The 19,560-nt window shown below is 39.9% G+C and overlaps 1 protein-coding gene across 3 annotated transcripts in view; it reads right to left on the reverse strand.

The window, feature by feature from the left end:
- The window catches only part of HSD17B11 (hydroxysteroid 17-beta dehydrogenase 11), a 59,559-nt gene extending 41,500 nt beyond the window's left edge, over positions 1–18,059 (reverse strand). For 2 of the 3 annotated variants that reach the window (XM_064369034.1, XM_064369036.1), the window contains exons 1-4: positions 17,611–18,059; positions 10,113–10,220; positions 5,510–5,641; positions 3,004–3,110 (exon numbers count right to left, since the gene is read on the reverse strand). In XM_064369034.1, the coding sequence (XP_064225104.1) occupies positions 3,004–3,110; positions 5,510–5,641; positions 10,113–10,220; positions 17,611–17,820 (557 nt within the window). In that variant the 5' untranslated portion in view covers positions 17,821–18,059. The remainder of the gene's footprint in view (positions 1–3,003; positions 3,111–5,509; positions 5,642–10,112; positions 10,221–17,610) is intronic. The other variant, XM_064369027.1, reaches the window with a different exon arrangement.
- Between the last annotated feature and the right edge of the window lie 1,501 nt (positions 18,060–19,560).

Raw genomic sequence — 19,560 nt, forward strand, 5'->3', positions numbered from 1 at the left:
AGCAACCAAATGTTCATAAATAATAGGATGGACAAATAAATTGTTGCCTGGTCATTTGAAGCAACTCTATGCAGCCATGAAAATGATCACACTATAGCTACCAACCACAACACGGATAAATCTCACAAATACAGTGTGATTCCATGGACATAAAGATCAAAAATAGGCAAAATTAGTCTAAGGTATTATAAGTCAATATAGTGGTTACCTTTGGGAAGGAAGGAGGAATTGGTGATTGGGAAGGATTCCAAGAGAGGGCTCTGGGGTCCTGTAATGTTCTATTTTTTTGACCTGCATGGTAGTTAAATGGATGTATCCACTTTGTAGTAACTCATTGAGCTGCACACTTATGATTTCTTCATTCTTATAAATGTATATCACGTGTCAATAAAAAAGGTTTATATTTAAAAAGCAATGTCTCAGTTAAATTGCCTAATTGTTAATAATGTCTGATAAACACTGCTTTCTGCTGGCAGTAGTCTTTAGCGCATCTCTGTGAAAGTCCTGTCATTGATTAGATGCTGAGAAAAACCAGAGCTGGCTGAGTTGAAGATAACTGTGGTCAGTAAGGATCACAGATTCAGTAGCTCAGACGAGTGATAGCTGAGGATTCTGAAGAGGAGCTCTCCAAGGGCCAGCAAAGCACAGCTCTGTACAAAGCTGGAAGTGTACAAGCCCCTTGTGTGGCTGCAACCCTGCGTGTTAGCCCGAATGACACCCTGGTGTGATTTCTTAAAAGCCACTTCTCTTCTCAAGCAATCTGAGTTCCATCTGCTGGAAAAATCCTTCAAGTCTAACAGGACCTGTATGTGAATACAACATGACAGAATAGTGTAGTGCACAATCTACACAACTGTGTGTGTCATCCCTGCTTTGACAGTACCTTATGAATCCTTTATTTCTGCCAAAAACTTCATCACTAATCATGAAGATAAATTTCTCACAAAAAGCACATTTTTCTCTTGGTTTTCAATGCGAAACATTCAGTTGAACAGAATCAAAGCAGAACCCAAAGAGTGATAGTATTTACTACGCAAATGGAAGAAGCAGCATGACAGGGCTCCCTGCCCTGCTGGGTTCTCTGATCCCCCTTGCCTATCTCAGTGCCTCGTTACTAAGAGGCTAGGGGTGGGGTAGGAGGATGTTGTGTAGCACTGTGGGAGGGGTAGGGATTGTGGGAAGGGGACAGCATCTGTAATCATCTTTCATCAAGGAAGTGAAATAAATGCTGTATTTTATTAGCCTTTGATGTCTGGGGTAATCACCTAACTTAAACTGGCTCTGAAAGAGACAATATACAATCTTGATATCATAGTTCTGTTCTGTGACTGCTTCACCGGTTATTTCACCTTTTTTCCTTTTTAAAAATTCAGTCCAAGTCTATATTTATTTATTTATTTATTTTTGAGACAGAGTCTCACTCTATCACCCAGGCTGGAGTGCAGTGGTACGATCTCAGCTCACTGCAACCTCTGCCTCCCAGGTTCAAGCGATTCTCCTGCCTCAGCCTCTCAAGTAGCTGGGACTACATGCGTGCAGCAACAGGCTCAGCTAATTTTTGTATTTTTTGGTGGAGATGGGGTTTCATCATGTTGGCCAGACTGGTCTCGAACTCCTGACCTCAGGTTATCTGCCCTCCTTAGCCTCCCAAAATGCTGACATTACAGGCATGGGCCACCACACCTGGCCCAAAGTCTATATTTATTTAAAACTATTAGCAAATGAATATATGAAAATATATGTTCAGATAAAAAAAGAGAAAGAAGGAAAGAAAGGAAGGAAGAAAGGAAAAAATATAGATGAGCAAAAAGAACAAAATAAAAATCACTTAATTACTTGTCTTGCCATTTCCTAAGAATAACCACTTTTTAGGTGTGATTAGAATAAAACAGTTTGGTATATATCCTTGCAAATACAAGTTGTATAAAAACAAATTACCCACCTATGCCTGTGTCTACATATTTATACACATGTCTATAGCTACATATATAACTATATCCATGTTTTTAGAATTTAGATATTTAATTCCAAAGGAGAAAACAAATTTAAGCATTACCTTATATATGCATAAATATTTACACAATCATCATTCAACATTTTAAAAGTTATTATTTGCTTAAACATACAATAAATATTCAGTAAAACATAGAATATAGCCAAGAACTGGTAAGGTGTGTGTAACCAGTAGAATCATCCCAGATATAGTGGCCTCGCTGATCTGCCCAGTGGAGCATAGGGTCACTGTGAACTGCTATTTCAAGATTTTCCATTATTACAAGGGCATGCTTTTTAAAATGGATAACCATTAAAATTTTTTAAAAAAGCAATTCCATTGCTTGGATTCTTTTAATGTTTAAAATTCCACTTTTAGAAAATTAACATATGGAAATATATGTTCAGAAAAAAAGAAAGAGAAGGAAAGGAAGAAGAGAAGAAAATATAGATAAGCAAAAAGAACAAAATAAAAATCACTTAATTACTTGACTTGCCTTTACCTAAGAATAACCACTTTTTAGGTGTGATTAGAATAAAACAGTTGGTATATACCCTTGCAAATACAAGTTGTATAAGAACAAATCACCCACCTACGTCTAATATTTTGTTTCTGCAAAAATTTACCCATTTTTATTCATATTAAAAATTATTAATATTCATTTTTACTACAATTATTAATAATTAACACTAATTCTTATTCTTGTTTTGTAATTTATTGCAGTTAAAAGAGATGAAAAATGCTTTTAAAGTGCTTGGCTCATAACTGAATAAATTTCCAGCTGCCACCTCTAGCAGGGTCCTCTGGAAAGGGATTAATGGTTGATAATGCTGTTAGACAGGAGACTTTGTGCAACTCTTTCTGCCTATTTTTTTTTAACAACTTCCAATAACACACCGGACAACTTCAAGTCTAGTATGATTATAAAGAGGGTTCTCATTAGACAGGGTAAGAAATCTCACACACAAGGTAAGCATAAGAACCAGTGAAGGAAACACATGCTCACATACCAGTAAGCCAGTAAGAAGGGGACCACGGTGTGTCCGGCTGCTGAAGCCACAGTGACAATATGGCCGTGGTTATTCTTCATCATGGCTGGAAGAAATGCCTTTGTAGTCTAGAAATAGTTTTTATTAAAAGAGAAAAAAATACTATATTTCAGACTCACAGACCCATTGGGAATATTTTTAAACAAAAGTATATATTTTTTTAACATTGATCCTGGCATAAATGAAAAAAATATAAACTAACTCACAAATGCAGCAACAATAAGGTGACTGGATATGATGCCCACATTAGAAAACCTAAGCAAAACAATGGCTACTGAAAGCTTTGAGAATCCATCTCATTTAAATTGCTAAATTCAGCCAGGCTTGGTGGCTCACGCCTATAATCCCAGCACTTTGGGAGGCCAAGTCAGGCAGATCACTTAAGGTCAGGAGTTCGAGACCAGCCTGGCTAACATGGTGAAACCCTGTCTCCACTAAAAATACAAAAATTAGCTGGGCATAATGGCATGCACCTGTAATCCCAGCTACCTGGGAAGCTGAGGCATAAGAATTGCTTGAACCTGGAAGGCGGTGGTTGCAGTGAGCTGAGATTATGCCACTGTACTCCAACCTGGGTGACAGAGAGATACTCTATCTCAAAAAAAAAAAATTGCTACACTTTATGTTCTCCAGCCCTCCACCTCTTGTTATTGATGTCTTCCATTATCTTACATTATCTTATATATTGAATAGGAATAATAATCTAGAGTTATCAAAAGAATTTACATTTAATGTGAAATTGTTTTTTAAAAAGTTTGGTTATATTATCAAAATACGGATTTGAATAGCAGTTTTCTATTGGTCATGAAATAATTCATGCAATAAGTATTTATTGTGTACCTACTATGTGCTAGGGATGAAAAAACAAATAAGATAATACCCAGCTAGGTGCAATGGCTCACACCTGTAATCCCAGCACTTTGGGAGGCTGAGACAGGAGGATCACTTGAGCCCAAGAATTCGAGATCAGCCTGCGCAACATGGAAAAAACTCATCTCCACGAAAATACAAAAACTTGCTGGGCATGGTGGTGTACTCCTGTAGTCCCAGCTACTAGGGGGGCGGAGGTGGGAAGATCACTTGAACCCAGGAAGCTGAGGCTGCAGTGAGCCAAAATCACATCCCTGCACTCCAGCCTGGGCAACACAGAGAGACCCTGTATCCAAACAACAACAACAAAAAGAGACAATAACCTATATTTGAACAAACATAAAAACATAAGATATATGTCAATAACTTGGGAATATTAACATAAAATAATACTGCATTTTTATCAACCCCAATATACTTTTGAGATTGGTCATCCCAAACTCACATCCAAGAAAACTTTGAGGGACCTTTTTAAGAACTGGTTATTTGGGCAATATTCGGAGACTTGAGAAATACACATAGCATATGTACATATATATAATTTAAGACCTTCAAAGGTGAGGTTTACAATAGGTTTGCAATTTTAGGGCCAGGAAATAACATGAGGCCTAAGCCTTGTACGAATCTGAAAGTCAGGGCAGTGGCTCATGTCTGCAATCCCAGCACTTTGGGAGGCTGAGGCAGGTGAATCACTTGAGCCAGTCAAGACCAGCCCGGGCAACATGGCGAAACCCTGTCTCTACTAAAAATACAAAAATTAGCCTGGCATGGTAGCATCTGTAGCCCAGCTACTTGTAGGGGCTGGAGTGGGAGGATCTCTTGAGCTTGGGAAGTTGAGGCTGCAGTGAGACAAGATCACACCACTGCACTCCAGCCTGGGCAACAGAGTGAGACCCTGTCTGAAACAAAAAAGAGAATCTGAAAGCAAACTAGATTCACCTTTATAAAATCACAGATGATGACTTAGATAGTCCCCAACTCCTTTCTTTGCCTCTAAAAAGGATCACATAGAGATGTGAGAACCTAGCTTAGAATTAAAACATATACAAAACCTGACATTTACTATTAATTTATTATTGTTGTTATTAATATTGTCAGTGAGAAAGAATGACAGAATTTGGTCATAGCATGAAAAATGATCTCTTTGTATAATGTTATCCCCGGTGCCTGAAGAAAACTTTAGCATTGATTGATTGATTGATTGATTGATTTTTTTGAGACGGAGTTTCGCTCTTGTTACCCAGGCTGGAGTGCAATGGCGCGATCTCGGCTCACCACAACCTCTGTCTCCTGGGTTCAAGCAATTCTCCTGCCTCAGCCTCCCGAGTAGCTGGGACTACAGGCATGCGCCACCATGCCCAGCTAATTTTTGTGTTTTCTTAGTAGAGACGGGGTTTCACCATGTTGACCAGGATGGTCTCGATCTCTTGACCTCGTGATCCACCCGCCTCGGCCTCCCAAAGTGCTGGGATTATAGGCGTGAGCCACTGCCCCCGGCCTTAGCATTGATTTAATACTTACTTATGTCTGCTGAAAGCCCCACTTTAATCTTTGGGATTTTCAAAAGGAATATTTTTGTAAAAGAAATCATACTCACCCAGAAATGTGCAAGTACATTAACTTCAAAAGTCTTTTCAATCTGAGGATCTTGTGTAGCAAACAAATCTGATGTGTAGACTACACCAGCATTATTTACTAAAATACTAACATCTCCAACTTCTGCTTTCACCTTCAAAAAACAAAATAAGAAAAATATATTCATTAAGAGGTGTGAGGGTAAGTTTATATACAATGGCTATTTTTTTTTTTTTTTTGAGACAGATTCTTGCTCTGTTACCTAGGCTGCAGTGCAGTGGCAAAATCTTGGCTCACTGCAACCTCCACCTCCCGGATTCAAGAGATTCTCCTGCCTCAGGAGTAAGTATTTTTCTGCTAGATATGGAAAAAAGTGATTTTGTAATCCATGTGTCAACAGGGGAAAAAAATCCTTTTTATTTTAGGCACTTATGTCCAAAATAGATCTATCTGCAAGTGTATCAGGTGGAAATTTTCTTTTGCAATTTAGTCTCTTGACTTCATTCTGTTGACTCTAGCTTAAGAGGCATTTGGCTAAGTAGCATTTTTAAAGACATTACCTCAAAAGGTAAGCAAAAAAAGTTGAATTTATATGGCAAAATAAGGGACTACTACGGAGAATTTTGGGAAACTGATTACATTATTAAGCTGGCCACATTTTCTATTTCTGTTGATTTTTGTGGTCTCTCTGGTCTATTTTTCAATCGCTCTCCATTAGGTGGCAGTAGACTTAAGGGTGAAGACTCATTTCCTTGGACCTTGAGCTGAGTTTTGGCTCTGCCACTCATTATCTGTTGAATCTTGACCAAGTTACTTAACCTCTTAAAACTTCAATTCCTCCTCTGCAAAATAGGAGATAATAATATAAGTTCCTTGTGAGCTGTTGTGGAAACAAATGAAATAATGCCTGTAAAGGAGCTAACACTGTATCTGGTACACAGAGTAAACTGCTATTACTATCATTATCATTATTTCAAAACCATTTATACTTGTCTAAAAGTAACATTTTTTTGTTTGTTTGTTTTTGTTTTGAGACTGAGTCTTGCTAAGTCACCCACGCTGGAGTGCAGTGGCGCAATCTTGGCTCACTGCAACTTCCATCTCCTGGGTTCAAGCAATTCTCCTGCATCAGCCTCCCAAGTAGCTGGGATTACAGGTGTGTGCCACCACGCCCGGCTAATTTTTTGTATTTTTAGTAGAGATGGGGTTTCACAGTGTTAGCCAGGATGGTCTCCATCTCCTGACCTTGTGATCCGCCTGCCTCGGCCTCCCAAAGTGCTGGGATTACAGGTGTGAGCCACCACCCCCAGCCCAAGTAACATGCTTTAAGGTTCTCTTCTTGACCTGCTCAGGTGTCTATGAAGGTACTTAATATAAAAATATAAGCTGAGCGTGGTTAGAGGCTCATGCCTCTAATTCCAGCTCTTTGGGAGGCAAAGTCAGGCAGATCACTTGAGGTCAGGAGTTTGAGACCAGCCTAGGGGCGGAGGTTGCAGTGAGCCATAGTCATGTCACTACAATTCAGCCTGGGTGACAGAGTGAGACCGTCTAAAAAAAAAACAAAAAAAACCAAAAAACCAAAAACAAAATATAGAAATATAAATATGAGGTAAATAATATAAAAATACATATGTGTGTTTTTCTATTATACATGCATGGTTTGTGTGTTTTCTCTTGAAAATTCTATTTTGGTATTGATTCAGAAGGAAGAATATTTGAGAAATTAAAATGGTTATGTGGAAGGGCTTATGTAAACCCTTATGGCCAGATTTCAAAGGTTGCTGCACCTATCATAGGTGAAATGATTTCAGTTGAGGAAATATAAACAAAAGAACAAGGCTAACTGCTAAGAGCAATAGAAGAGATCCACGGACTGTGCAGACTATTTGTAGGCCAGGTATGGTGGCTTACATCTATATTCTCAGCACTCTGGGAGGCCAAGGCAGGTTGAGGCCAGGAGTTCAAGCCCAGCCTGATCAACATGGTGAAACTGCATCTCTAATGAAAACACAAAAATTAGGTGGGTGTGATGGTGGGCCCCTGTAATCCCAGCTACTTGGAAGGCTAAACTGGGAGGATTGCTCAAACCTGGGAGGTGGAGGTTGCAGTGAGCCACGATCATGCCACTGTACTCCAGCCTGGGCAACAGAGCAAGATTCCATCTCAAAAAAAAAAAAACAAAAGTTCTGATACTAAAATGGCTACATCAAAATAGGTACTTCAAAATATCTGATAATCACATGGCCTTGTATATACTCTGTTTAGGTATATAACCTTAGAGTGATTTCAATAAAAGCACTGTAGTTAAAATATATAAAATAGGTTAAAATAATAAAATTACCTTTTTCACAACAGCCTATTTCCAGATGAGTCTGTCAACTAAAGTTTTTTTTAGGTAACTAAGGAAGTTGGGCTAGTAGATTCCCCCTAACAATGACTAATGACAAAACTATATAGAAAATATTGGTGGTTCCATTACAGTACTAATAACTAATATTACAAAGTGACTACTGCGGGCAGGTACTATTCTAAGTAGTTTACATCATTAATTCATTTAATCCTCATTTGGAACCCTGTGAAGTAGGTACTACTGTGATCTCCATTTCATAGTTGAGTAAACTTAGACACAGAAAGGTTAAGGAACTTGCCCAAGGTTATGTAGCTAGTATTAACTAGAAGAGCAGATTTTAAACCTGGGAGGCTAGCTCCAGAATTCATGGTCTTAAACACTATTCAATATGCTCATTTCTATGAAGGATGATCATTGTTAATTTAAGTAAAATAGTTATTGATAATGCAGTTTTTTTGCCTGTAGGTCTTGCTGTTACTGTACTCCCCCCCCAGGAAAGCTATTTTCCACCCCTGGCCTGGCCATTTCTACTTATTCTTTCTTTTTTTTTTTTTGAGACAGAGTCTCACTCTGTTGCCACGTGCCAGGCTGGAGTGCAGTGGTGCGATCTCAGCTCACTGCAACCTCCGCCTCCTGGGTTCAAGCAATTCTCCTGCCTCAGCCTCCCAAGTAGCTGGGACTACAGGCACGCACCACCACGCCCAGCTAATTTTTGTATTTTAGTGGAGACAGGGTGTCACTATGTTGGCCAGGATGGTCTCGATCTCTTGGTCGTGATCCACCCGCCTCCACCTCCCAAAGTGCGGGGATTACAGGTGTGAGCCACCGTGCCCGTCTATTTATTCTTTTAACATAGCTCAAGCCTCACTAATAATACAAAGGTATCAGTTAGAAGTAAAAGATACAGATTTTAAAATAAAAGTTAAAGATGAACTCAGGCCGAGCATGGTGGCTTACATCTGTAATCCCAACATTTTGGGAGGCCAAAGTGGGCTGATCACCTAAGGTCAGGAGTTCGAGACCAGCCTGGCCAACATGGTGAAACCCCATTTCTACAAAAACACAAAAATTAGCCAGGCATAATGGCACGTGCTTGTCATCTCAGCTACTCGGGAGGCTGAGGCAGGAGAATTGCTTGTGAATCCGGGAGGTGGAGGTTACAGTGAGCTGAGATCCTGCCATTGTACTCCGGGCCTGGGTGACAGAGTGAGACTCCATCTCAAAAAATAGAAAATTAAAAAAAAATGAACTCAAATCTAAAATTCCATAAACAAAGAGGGTTTCAAGTCTGGCTGAATCAGAATCTTTATACTGCACTGAATCAGAATACCCAGGGGTCAAGTCCAGGAATGTGTTTTAAAGAATCTGCCCAGGTAATTCTGATGACCTTCCTACCACTGAGGTATTTAGTTAACAGGTACAAGTGAGAATGCGTTCAGAGTGAAACCTCATTATATACAGCACATCTCAACTGTATCTAGAAGAGGCACATAATGCTTTATAGAAAATCTGCTGGGACCGTGACTCGCCTGTAATCCCAACACTTGGGAGGCTGAGGTGGGTGGATCACCTAAGCTTAGGAGTGCGAGATCAGCCTGGGCAACATGGTGAAACCCCATTTTCTACCCAAAATGCAAAAAATTAGCTGGGCATGGTGGCACACAGCTGTGGTCCCAGCTACCTGGGAGGCTGAGGTGGGAGGATTGCTTGATTCTGGGAGGTGGAGGTTGCAATGAACCAAAATCGTGCCACTGCACCCCAACCTGGGTGACAGAGTGAGACCCCATCTCAGAAAAAAAAAAAAAGAATAGAAAAGAAAAGAAATAGCTCTATTACAATAAAAACCTGATAAAGAATAGCTTTATTGTAACTTTCTAACCCAATTCTATGAATGGGCTTCAGAAGACTCTGTCATTGATTCTGCAGTTGTCATCCAGGGATACTTACCTGTATGATAATCGTGGGTAAGGTGAGGGTGTGTGGGATGCAGGGTGCATAGGGTCCATTTGAGGCCCTGACCTCAACCTACTGTGGGAGTGGAGCCCCATAGTATATATATTTTTTAACAACTCCCTGGAAAATTCCAGAACATACTAATATTTGAGAGCTTCAGTTTTCAGTTCTAGTTTTGGGTTTGCTATGAGCTAGCTCTATAACCTTGGACAAATAACAACATTTCTCAGTTACTTCATCTACGTCATGTACAGACTGGGTTATCTCCAAAACATCTCTTAACTCTAACATGGTATGATTCTAACTAAACACAAAATTTCACCTTTTTTGCAGAGTTGTAAATATCTTCTCGGTTGCTGCAGTCTACCACAAAGGTATGAACCTTGGCACCCAGTCCCCTGCATTTGGCAGCTGTTTCCTCCAGTCCATGCTAGAAAAAGCAACAAAGAGGGCAGGGAAGTAACGGATATGAGCATATTATATCGACAGCTATAATATAATTTTTTTAAAGTAGTGAGATTCCATCTGAATTGGGCAAGAATTTAACGACACATTTTTGGCAGGTATATAAGCACATTTTACTTTTAGTATTTTGACTAGCTTCTTTTATTTGGAACTGAATTTAAAGCAAGCTTCTTAAAAGAAGGTACAAGTCTTAAAATAGTAGTTTTACATTTATGAACTTTAAATATTTTGTGAATGTCAGTATCTCTGTGTATTACATATCAGGCTTTAAAAAATATAACATTAAACTTTTTTCCATGTCATTAAAAACTATTCATGAACGTCAGTTTACTGGCTGCAAAAGAAATAATGAGTTAACTACAGTTCATTAAACCATTCATTCTTTCAGCATTTTAATGTGAAGGTCATATTCACTGAGCTCAGAAGAACCTTGACACAAATATGAATGAGGTAGAGTCCCGACCCCAAGGAGTGCTCTGTGTAGTAGATAGAAACATAAATATCATAGTTAAGTAGGACCACATAATACTGTTATTGTTTTGATAATAAAGGATTGAATATTGTCAGTTTCAACGTAATACATCACAGCAGAGTTCTATACAGGAAGTTATGGGAACACAGAGGGCACACAATATAATTCTAACAGTGCCTTGCTATGCCCTTTCACCTGCTTTCCCCAGGGTGAAAGGACATATCACGCAGGGTGTGTGCAAAGACAAACAGGAGACTGGTCTTGTGGAAACCACTAGTAGGATCAGTGTTGTTGGATGGATCATTAAGTTCAAGACCAGAAGAAGTTCAGATCAAGGTCCCACATGTCATATTAAGTTTTATCAAAAAGTGAATGGGGAGCCACTGATTAAATTACAGAGTCAGGTTTATGTGTCATATTAATTATTCTGGCTGATGTACGGAGGGTGGATTTTAGGAGTCAACACTGGAGTTAAAAAAATTTGAGAGGCAGTTACAGTGATTCAGGTAATAGATGACACAAACCTGAATTGTGGCACTAGTAGAAAAAATGTAGAGGAAAGGATATCCTTTAAAATATATGTTTAGGAGGTAAAATCGGTAAGACTTGGTGAGTAGATGAGAAGGGTGGGGAGGAACCACATCTGACATCTTTGCTTTCTGCTTTTGGTAGCTGGCAAGATCACGCTGCCACATGTCAGGCAGAGATGACAGGGAGATGGCAGATTTGAGGAAAGGGGTGATGAGTCCAATTTGGGGCACTGATTTTGAGTCAACTTAAGTTCAGGATCACACCATTGGGGTTTTTTTGGTTATCTTTGCTTGTTTGCTTTTGGCCAATTTTTACCTTTTTTTTTTTTTTTTTTTTTTTTTTTGCTTTTAAGGGAATGTCTCAAAAGAGATCTTAGATTATGATCTAGTCTGTGCACTCTGCAGGCCAAGTATTAGGCTGGTGTAAAAGTAATTGCTGTTTTTGCCATTATTTTAATGACAAAAACTGCAATTACTTGTGCATCTTGTGCATCAACCTAATAATTGTCAGCTAATGCACAAATGGTTAGACCCCAGGAGGACTCACACATTTACCCACAGAGAGGATGGTGAATCAGCGTACACTTTTGTAAATGACAACTACTGATACAGAAAGGACAAATCTGGACAACTGTGGGAAGAATTAGTAGTTTGTGTAGTGAGCCTGTTATCACAATAAAGGGAAACAAGTTCTTTTTCTCTTACATATCTCCCTCACAAACTGTAGTATACCCTCATGAGGAACTCTTATTCCTCAAGGGACATCAACATCTCAGGTAAACTTTATCTTGCCCTCCTATATGTAACCAGCAGTTTTTGGCACTTTTTACCAGCATACTTTATTAATGTTGTATATACATACAATGGACTATTATTCAGCCTTAAAAAAGAATAAATGTCTGAAACATGCTACATGTACAACCTTGAGAACATTATGCCAAATGAAATAAGCTAGACACACACAAAAAAACAAATACCATATGAGTGTACTTATATGAAGTACCCAGAGTATCACATTCAGAGAGACAGAAAATACAATTGTTGTTGCCAGGTCCTGGGGAGATGAGAGATACATTGTGGTGTTTTTGTTGTTGTTTTGAGAAGGAGTCTCGCTCTGTCACTCAGGCTGGAGTGCAGTAGCACGATCTCAGCTCACCACAACTCTGCCTCCCGGGTTCACGTGATTTTCCTTCCTCAGCCTCTGGAGTAGCTGGGATTAAAGGCACATGCCACCATGCCCATCTAATTTTTGTATTTTTAGTAGAGACAGGGTTTCACCATGTTGGTCAAGCTGGTCTCGAATTCCTGACCTCGTGATCTGCCCACCTCGGCCTCCCAAAGTGCTGGGATTACAGGCCTGAGATATATTGTTTTGATGGGTACAGAGTTTCAGCTTGGGAAGATTAAAAATATCTGGAGGGGAATAGATCACTGCATAATAAAGTAAATGTACTTAATGCCACTGAACTGTACACTCAGAAATGGTTAAAATGGTGTGTTTTGTCATCTATATTACCATATTTTAAAAAGTTTTTAAAAAGAATATTGTATTGATTGGATCTTCTTTTTTTGGAACAAATATATTTCCTTACATGAATAAATTTTATAATAAAAATTTATTTCCCACTTATTCTGTTTTCAGAGATTTGCTTATTACTGGTTGGCTTTCTGTAACCACCAAGCGACTGAGTATGTGGAGGCAAAGATACCCTTCTTTCACATCTGCTGTCTCACTTTTGCCCTATTTCCTTGGTCCTCATTTAGGTTGGTCTGCTTTCCACACTTTCTGAATTGTGCAAAAAAATTTTTTTTTTCTGAGACGGAGTCTCGCTCTGTCACCCAGGCTAGAGTGCAGTGGTGCAATCTCAGCTCACTGCAGCCTCTGCCTCCCGGGGTCAAGCGATTCTCTTGCTTCAGCCTCCCTAGTAGCTGGGATTACAGGCATGTGCCACCACACTCGGTTAACTTTTGGTATTTTTAGTAGAAATAGAGTTTCACCATGTTGTCCAGGCTGGTCTTGAACTCCTGATTTTAAGTGATCCACCCACCTAGGCCTCCCAAAGTGCTGGGATTGCAGGCATGAGCCACCGCACCCGGCCAGTGCAACAAATTTAAGTTCTAAATTCCTCCAGAAAAAATTCCAGACAGTGCCCTTTACAAAATGTATTTGGTAAGAAATAAAAAATAAGCAGATCTTCAGGAATAAAATGAATTCTTCCTTTAAAATGTTTTGCAGCACAGTACAATTACTCATAATTTTTCAAGATTTTCCTTGGTAAATTTTTTCAAATATATTTGTCTACTGTTACAACAAAGACCTTTACACCTATTACCTTGATTACCAAAAATTGAAAAATTTTAAATTCCTCCCATTATTTTTTGTTATTCACTAATTCAGTTTTTTCATTCAATAAATGGTCTTTGAGTATATACTATATGCTCACCACTTACTGTAAATTTTTCTTTCCAAACTAATATTTTCCTAATTTAGCTTTTTTTTAGGAGAAAGGGTCTCACTGTTGCCCAGGTTGAGTGCAGGCGTGATCCCACTACGAACAGCACCGGAGCTCTGACCTGCTCCATTTCCAACGTGGGCTGGTTCACCCCTCGTTAGAGAGCTTGGTCTCCTTCACGCCCACTGCCAGGAGGTTACCATATTGATTCTGAACTTATGCGGACATGCAGAGAGCGCCACATTCCAGAACACCTGGGCTCAAGCAATCCTGCTGCTTCAGCCTTCTGAGTAGCTGGGGCTGCAGGAGCATGCCACCATGCCTGGCTACAAACCATTCTAATCAGACATAGGAATGAGAATAGTCAAGAGGTGATAGATGATCATAAAGCAGAATGAATAATTCCTGGTATCAGTCTCAGTGAAACAACAAAGCCACCACCATTAATTCCTCCCTGCATTAACGTTTGGTACATGTGGACATTGCTATCCTCACTACATGGATTAATCTAAGAGATTGTTTTTGTACTCTAGGTGAAAGGGCCTTCCCTTTGGCCCCTCCCTGCCCTTCCAGCTAGATCCAGTAACAATCCAACACCACTTTCTTCCTCATTCTCCAGGTATTCACGAGCCCAAGAGCTTCACGTCTCCAGTTTCTGCTACCTGGACTGCTCCAAACCCACACCCTGTCCTTCCCCAATCAGGTTTAGTGGTTCTCAGACTTCTGTAATTTCAAATCTATAAAATGGCAAGAAAAATAGAGTGGGGTGTGCATACCAGACTAGGATTGCCAAACTTTTGGCCAAATAAGGGCACTCAAAACTAACAAAATGACTCTCGTATGTTATCATTGTAATTTCATTAACAAATATATTTTTTACTCACAAAAAAGTAGGAAGGATATAATCTCAAAATAAAAGATGAATTATATAAATTAAGCTAATTTAACCTAATAAAAACTCACTACATTCTCCTCAATTTTTCTGACCATTTCTCCCAATCTCTGCTGCTGCCATCTTGGTCCGACAGTCCCCATCCTGTCATCTCGTGCCTGGATTATCACAGAACTCTCTTACTTTACTTGTTCCTTCCATTTTTTTCTCTTCTTACGTCTCATCTAAGCCCAGCAGCTGGAGGATCCTCCTCAATAGAAATTACCCTCAAAACCCTTCATTGACTCCCCAGAACAAAGAGCCAAAGTACAGTAGTCACATAAAAAAACACAATCTAGTAGTATATTTTATTTACCTTAATATATCTAACTAATTGTCATTTCAACATGTAATCTATATAAAAATTAACACAAAATTTTACATTCTTTTCTTCATACTAAGTCTTCAAAATCCAGTGTGTATTCCCACCCACAACACATCTCAGTTCAGACTGGGCACATTTTCAAAGTCTCAAGAGCCGCAAAAGGCTAGGAGCTACTACCTACCATCTTGTTGCACAGAGTAGATCAAGACCTTTCTTGTACTTCCTCTCCCTTCCCTTAGTCTGTGCCAGGCTTTGCATTTGCTGATCCCTCCCTGCAGGACTCACTGTGTTCTCAGCTTCTTCTGATCTTGACTCAATTTCCTCCATCTCAGTGAGGCCTTCCTGGCCGCCTCTATAACATCAGCACTCCCCTCCTACCCTCCCTACCATATACAGTCTTTTATCTGCTCTCACCTTGTATTTTTTTCTTTATACTTAACACCACCTAACAATTATACATTTTACAATACAGTGTGGCATACTGCCCCTAGCTAATGAGGCTCATGTCTTCCTCAATGCCAAATCCTCAGTTCTCCATTAGAACAGTGCCTAACAGATAATAGGGGCTCAATAAATATTTGTTGGATAAATGCATGTCACTCAAGATCAGAGAAAATTTTTTATAAGCCAGCACTGGATATTGGAAGTTATTAACCTAACTAACTCTTACATATATTTGAATTTTAGCTAAAACCACACTTTGTGAAGGAATAATAAGAACTAACACTCTAGTGTGTTTACCTTATACCAGCCACTGTGCTAAATGCTTTGTGCGCACTATCTCATATCATATTCCCAGCCTTTTGAGGTAGGTATTGTTATTTTATCTATTTTGCAGAAAAGGAACTAAAGCCCTGGAAAAGTTGAGCAAGTTACCCAATTAAAAAATGAGAGCTCTGACTATATCACCATGCCAGCTGGCCTAGGCTGGGCCTAGTTTGTATTATTCATTGCATTTGTAATTACTTTTTAAAAAATTGTTATTTATTTTATATATTTTTTGAGATGGAGTTTCGCTCTTGTTGCCCAAGCTGGAGTGTGATGGTTAGATCTCGGCTCACTGCAACCTCTGCCTCCCAGGTTCAAGTGATTCTCCTGCCTCAGCCTCTTGAGTAGCTGGGATTACAGGCGCACACCATTGCACTTGGCTAATTTTTTGTATTTTTAGTAGAAACAGGGTTTCACCATGTTGGCCAGGTTTGTCTTGAACTCCTGACCTCAGGTGATCCGCCCACGTCGGCCTTCCAAAGTGCTGGGATTACAGGTGTGAGCCACCGCGCCCGGCTTGCACTTGTAATTACTTAATGTCTATTTTTCCTACTAGACTGAGGTCATGGAACCTTATTTTCTGTTTGTCACCCTGTCCCTAATGTCTAAAGCAGTAGATAGTAAACATTTGTTGATTGCTCTCTTAATCAGTCACTCACTGGGTTAACTGTCATTTAACTTCATATCCTTTGAATTATTGTTTACAGCATTGCATGTCAACTAGTGCATAATGGATAATGTTTGAGGCCATCCGGTATCTTCTAGAAATCCCTTTGTTCATCTACCAAAGGTCAAATAAAAGGTTAGAGTCTAGGTCCTCTTCTCTTCCCTAAGCCCACACCTACACTTGTCCTGGGTAAAAAAATTACATTGAAAGGTTTTTTTCCTTTTTATTGTTTTTACTAAAAGATGTTTCTCTGAAACTCCTTCAGTATCACAGGTCAAAGGTGATAAAAAATGCTTTTTAAAAAAATTTGAGACAGGGTCCCACTCAATCACCCAGGCTGGAGTGCAGTGGGGTGCTTACAGCTCACTGCAGCTTCCACCTCCCAGGCTCAAGCAACCTCCCACCTCAGCCTCCCGGAAAAGATGCTTTTAAAAATTATTCTTGGCAGCTGGATGCAGTGGCTCACGTCTGTAATCCCAGCGCTTCGGGAGGCCAAGGCGGGCGGATCATGAGGTCATGAGTTCGAGACCAGCCTGGCCAATATGGTGACACACTGTCTCTACTAAAAATACAAAAATTAGCTGGGCGTGGTGGTGTGAGCCTGTAGTACCAGCTACTCGAGAGGCTGAAGCAGGAGAATTGCTTGAACCCGGGAGGTGGAGGTTGCAGTGAGCTGAGATCACGCCACTGCATTCCAGCCTGGCAACAGAGCAAGACTCTGACTCAAAAAAATATATATATATTCTTGGCAATAACTATGGCCATATAGAATTGTTTTCTGTTGGGTATAATCTTTTTAATTACTTATCTCATTAACAACAAGTAGGACTTTCTCTTAATAGGTACAAGCTTCTTACTCTTTTGATATACTAGCTAAAACGATTTCTTTTTCCTTATTTTTAAAATGGAGGGATCAATGAAATCAGGTTCAGGAGAAAATTATAAGTTATCCTTAGGGCAAAAATGGGGATCAATTTACAATGTCAAACTAGTGATGGGCAGTAACTGGGATTCTTATAACCTCTAGGTCTGTTTATCATGTGATCATACAACATATTAATTCATGCCCTCCCATCTGCAAAATGGCAATACTAATTTTTTTTTTCCTTCCTGCTTCACAGAGATGCTGTAAAGGGTGGCTGCCAGGAAAATGCAGAAGTGTCCACAGATTAAAGGTTCCAGAAAGTAAAACATAGTAAGCACTGTTACCTTATTTATATCCCAGAGAACCAGCTTGCTTTTAAGTTTAGCAAATTCAAAGGCAGTCAGTCTCCCAATTCCATGCCCAGCTCCTGTAATCAGGACGATTTCGCCGGTGACTGATTTTCTCCTCTTAGGAATAAAAAGCTTCACGAAGGACTCTAGGGAGCAGAAGATCAGTAAGGGGAGAAGCCGGAGGATATCCAGAAAGAATTTCATCCTTTTTGTGGCTGCGAGCGTTTGCTGTGTTTTTTTTTTACAAATCACTCTAAACTGCTTTTAGAGGGCCGCTCGATCTAACATCAGAAAGAGTAGGGGCGAGAGCAAGGAAGAGCGAGCTTCCCTATTGAAGAGAAACAACTCCGAAACCGTTCCTTCCGCTGGGCTGGGCTTTGTTGGTCTTTTGCAATTGGCTCGGGCTGCAGTGCCTGCTCGCTCAGAGATCTGGGAGGGACGAAGTCCAGACCCGAGCAAAGCTTCGCAGCTCTGCTTCGCGCAGCCCCAACGCGGCGTGTGACCGCGACTGTCTTTCACCTACGTTCTCCCGCTGTGGTGAGCCGGCCTTGGAGGGTTAGCTGCCCACTTGTGTTCCTAAATTGGATAAATTCCGAGGATAACCGACAATGTCTGCAGGCCAGCTTTCTTTCAAAGTTGAAGGTTGCTTATCACTAGATTTGGGGTGCCGCTGGGCGCGGCCGCTCTCGCCTGTGATCCTGGCACTTTGAGAAGCCGAGGCGGGAGGATCGCTTGACCCCTGGAGTCTGAGATCAGCCTGAACAACATAGGGAGACCCCGGTCTCCTAAATTTTTTGTTGTTGTTGTTGTTGTTTAATTAGCCAGGCGGAGCGGCGCGTGCCTATAGTCCCAGCTGCTCGAGAGGCTGAGGCAGGAGAACCGCTGGAGCTCGGGAGGTCGAGGCTACAGTGAGCGGAGATCGCGCCACTGCACTCCAGCCTGGGCGACAGAGCCAGACTCTGTCTTAAAAAACAAAAACTAGATAGGGGATGCACATGTAGATTCCTATCTTAAAGGATCCTGAAAAGGCCAATCGTTCTGCTTCCAGCTGAGAAATTACGCTACATGACATTTTAGTTTGAACTAAGCACGGTTTCTGGAGGACAGGGGAAATTTTGTCTGTTCAAGGACAGCAATAACCAAGCGCCAGGAAAAAATTGTTATTGTATTAAAGGGATTGTTTCCACAACGAAGAAGAGTATATTTGAATAACCATTTTTCACTTGACCTATTCGAGTTTGAAAAGAAAACAATATATATTGTACTTTAGGAATTTTGAATTTATTCAAGTGAATAAATAAATAGAAAGAAAATCATTTAGCCTAAAGATTACCTATGTAACATTTGGTTTTGTAGCCTGTATGTATATTAACTGGTGACTTGAAAAAATTCTAGAGATTGGTTCCTGGAAGAAAAGACCTAACTAGGGCTTGTGTGCAGTAATAGCTTAATAATGGTATTGTATGCATTTTTTTCCAATTCATTTTTTTGACAGACATTGAATTTGGGTTTTGCGCAAGACACTCCGGTACTTGGGAAGAGACTTTGTTGTGTGATGATGGTCAACTTTTATATTTAAGAGCCAGAAAGATCACAAAAAATTGAATTTCACAAATAGTTCATACTCCATTCTTCCTCTTACTTAAGCAGCCATATGTTGTTACAGGGGATGAAGGGATAGTGGCAGCCTCACAAAAGTGAACTCCATTGTGGAATTCTTTTAATTCTGAATATTATCTACCACTTTTTCTGGTTGTGGAATTCTTTTAATTCTGAATATCAACTACAACTTTTTTTTGATAGACCCCAAATCCAAGTTTATGAAACACTTGTATAGAAACTTTACAAAGTGTTCTTCCACATATATTACTTCATTTGATTTTCAAGAACCTCCTAGGAAATAGAGAAGAAAAGTAGAGTAAGGATCTATTTATACCCCTATAC

The sequence above is a fragment of the Aotus nancymaae genome, unplaced genomic scaffold, assembly GCF_030222135.1.
Source record: "Aotus nancymaae isolate 86718 unplaced genomic scaffold, 86718_ANA_hifiasm-v0.15.2.pri h1tg000006l, whole genome shotgun sequence".
Lineage (NCBI taxonomy): Eukaryota > Metazoa > Chordata > Mammalia > Primates > Aotidae > Aotus > Aotus nancymaae.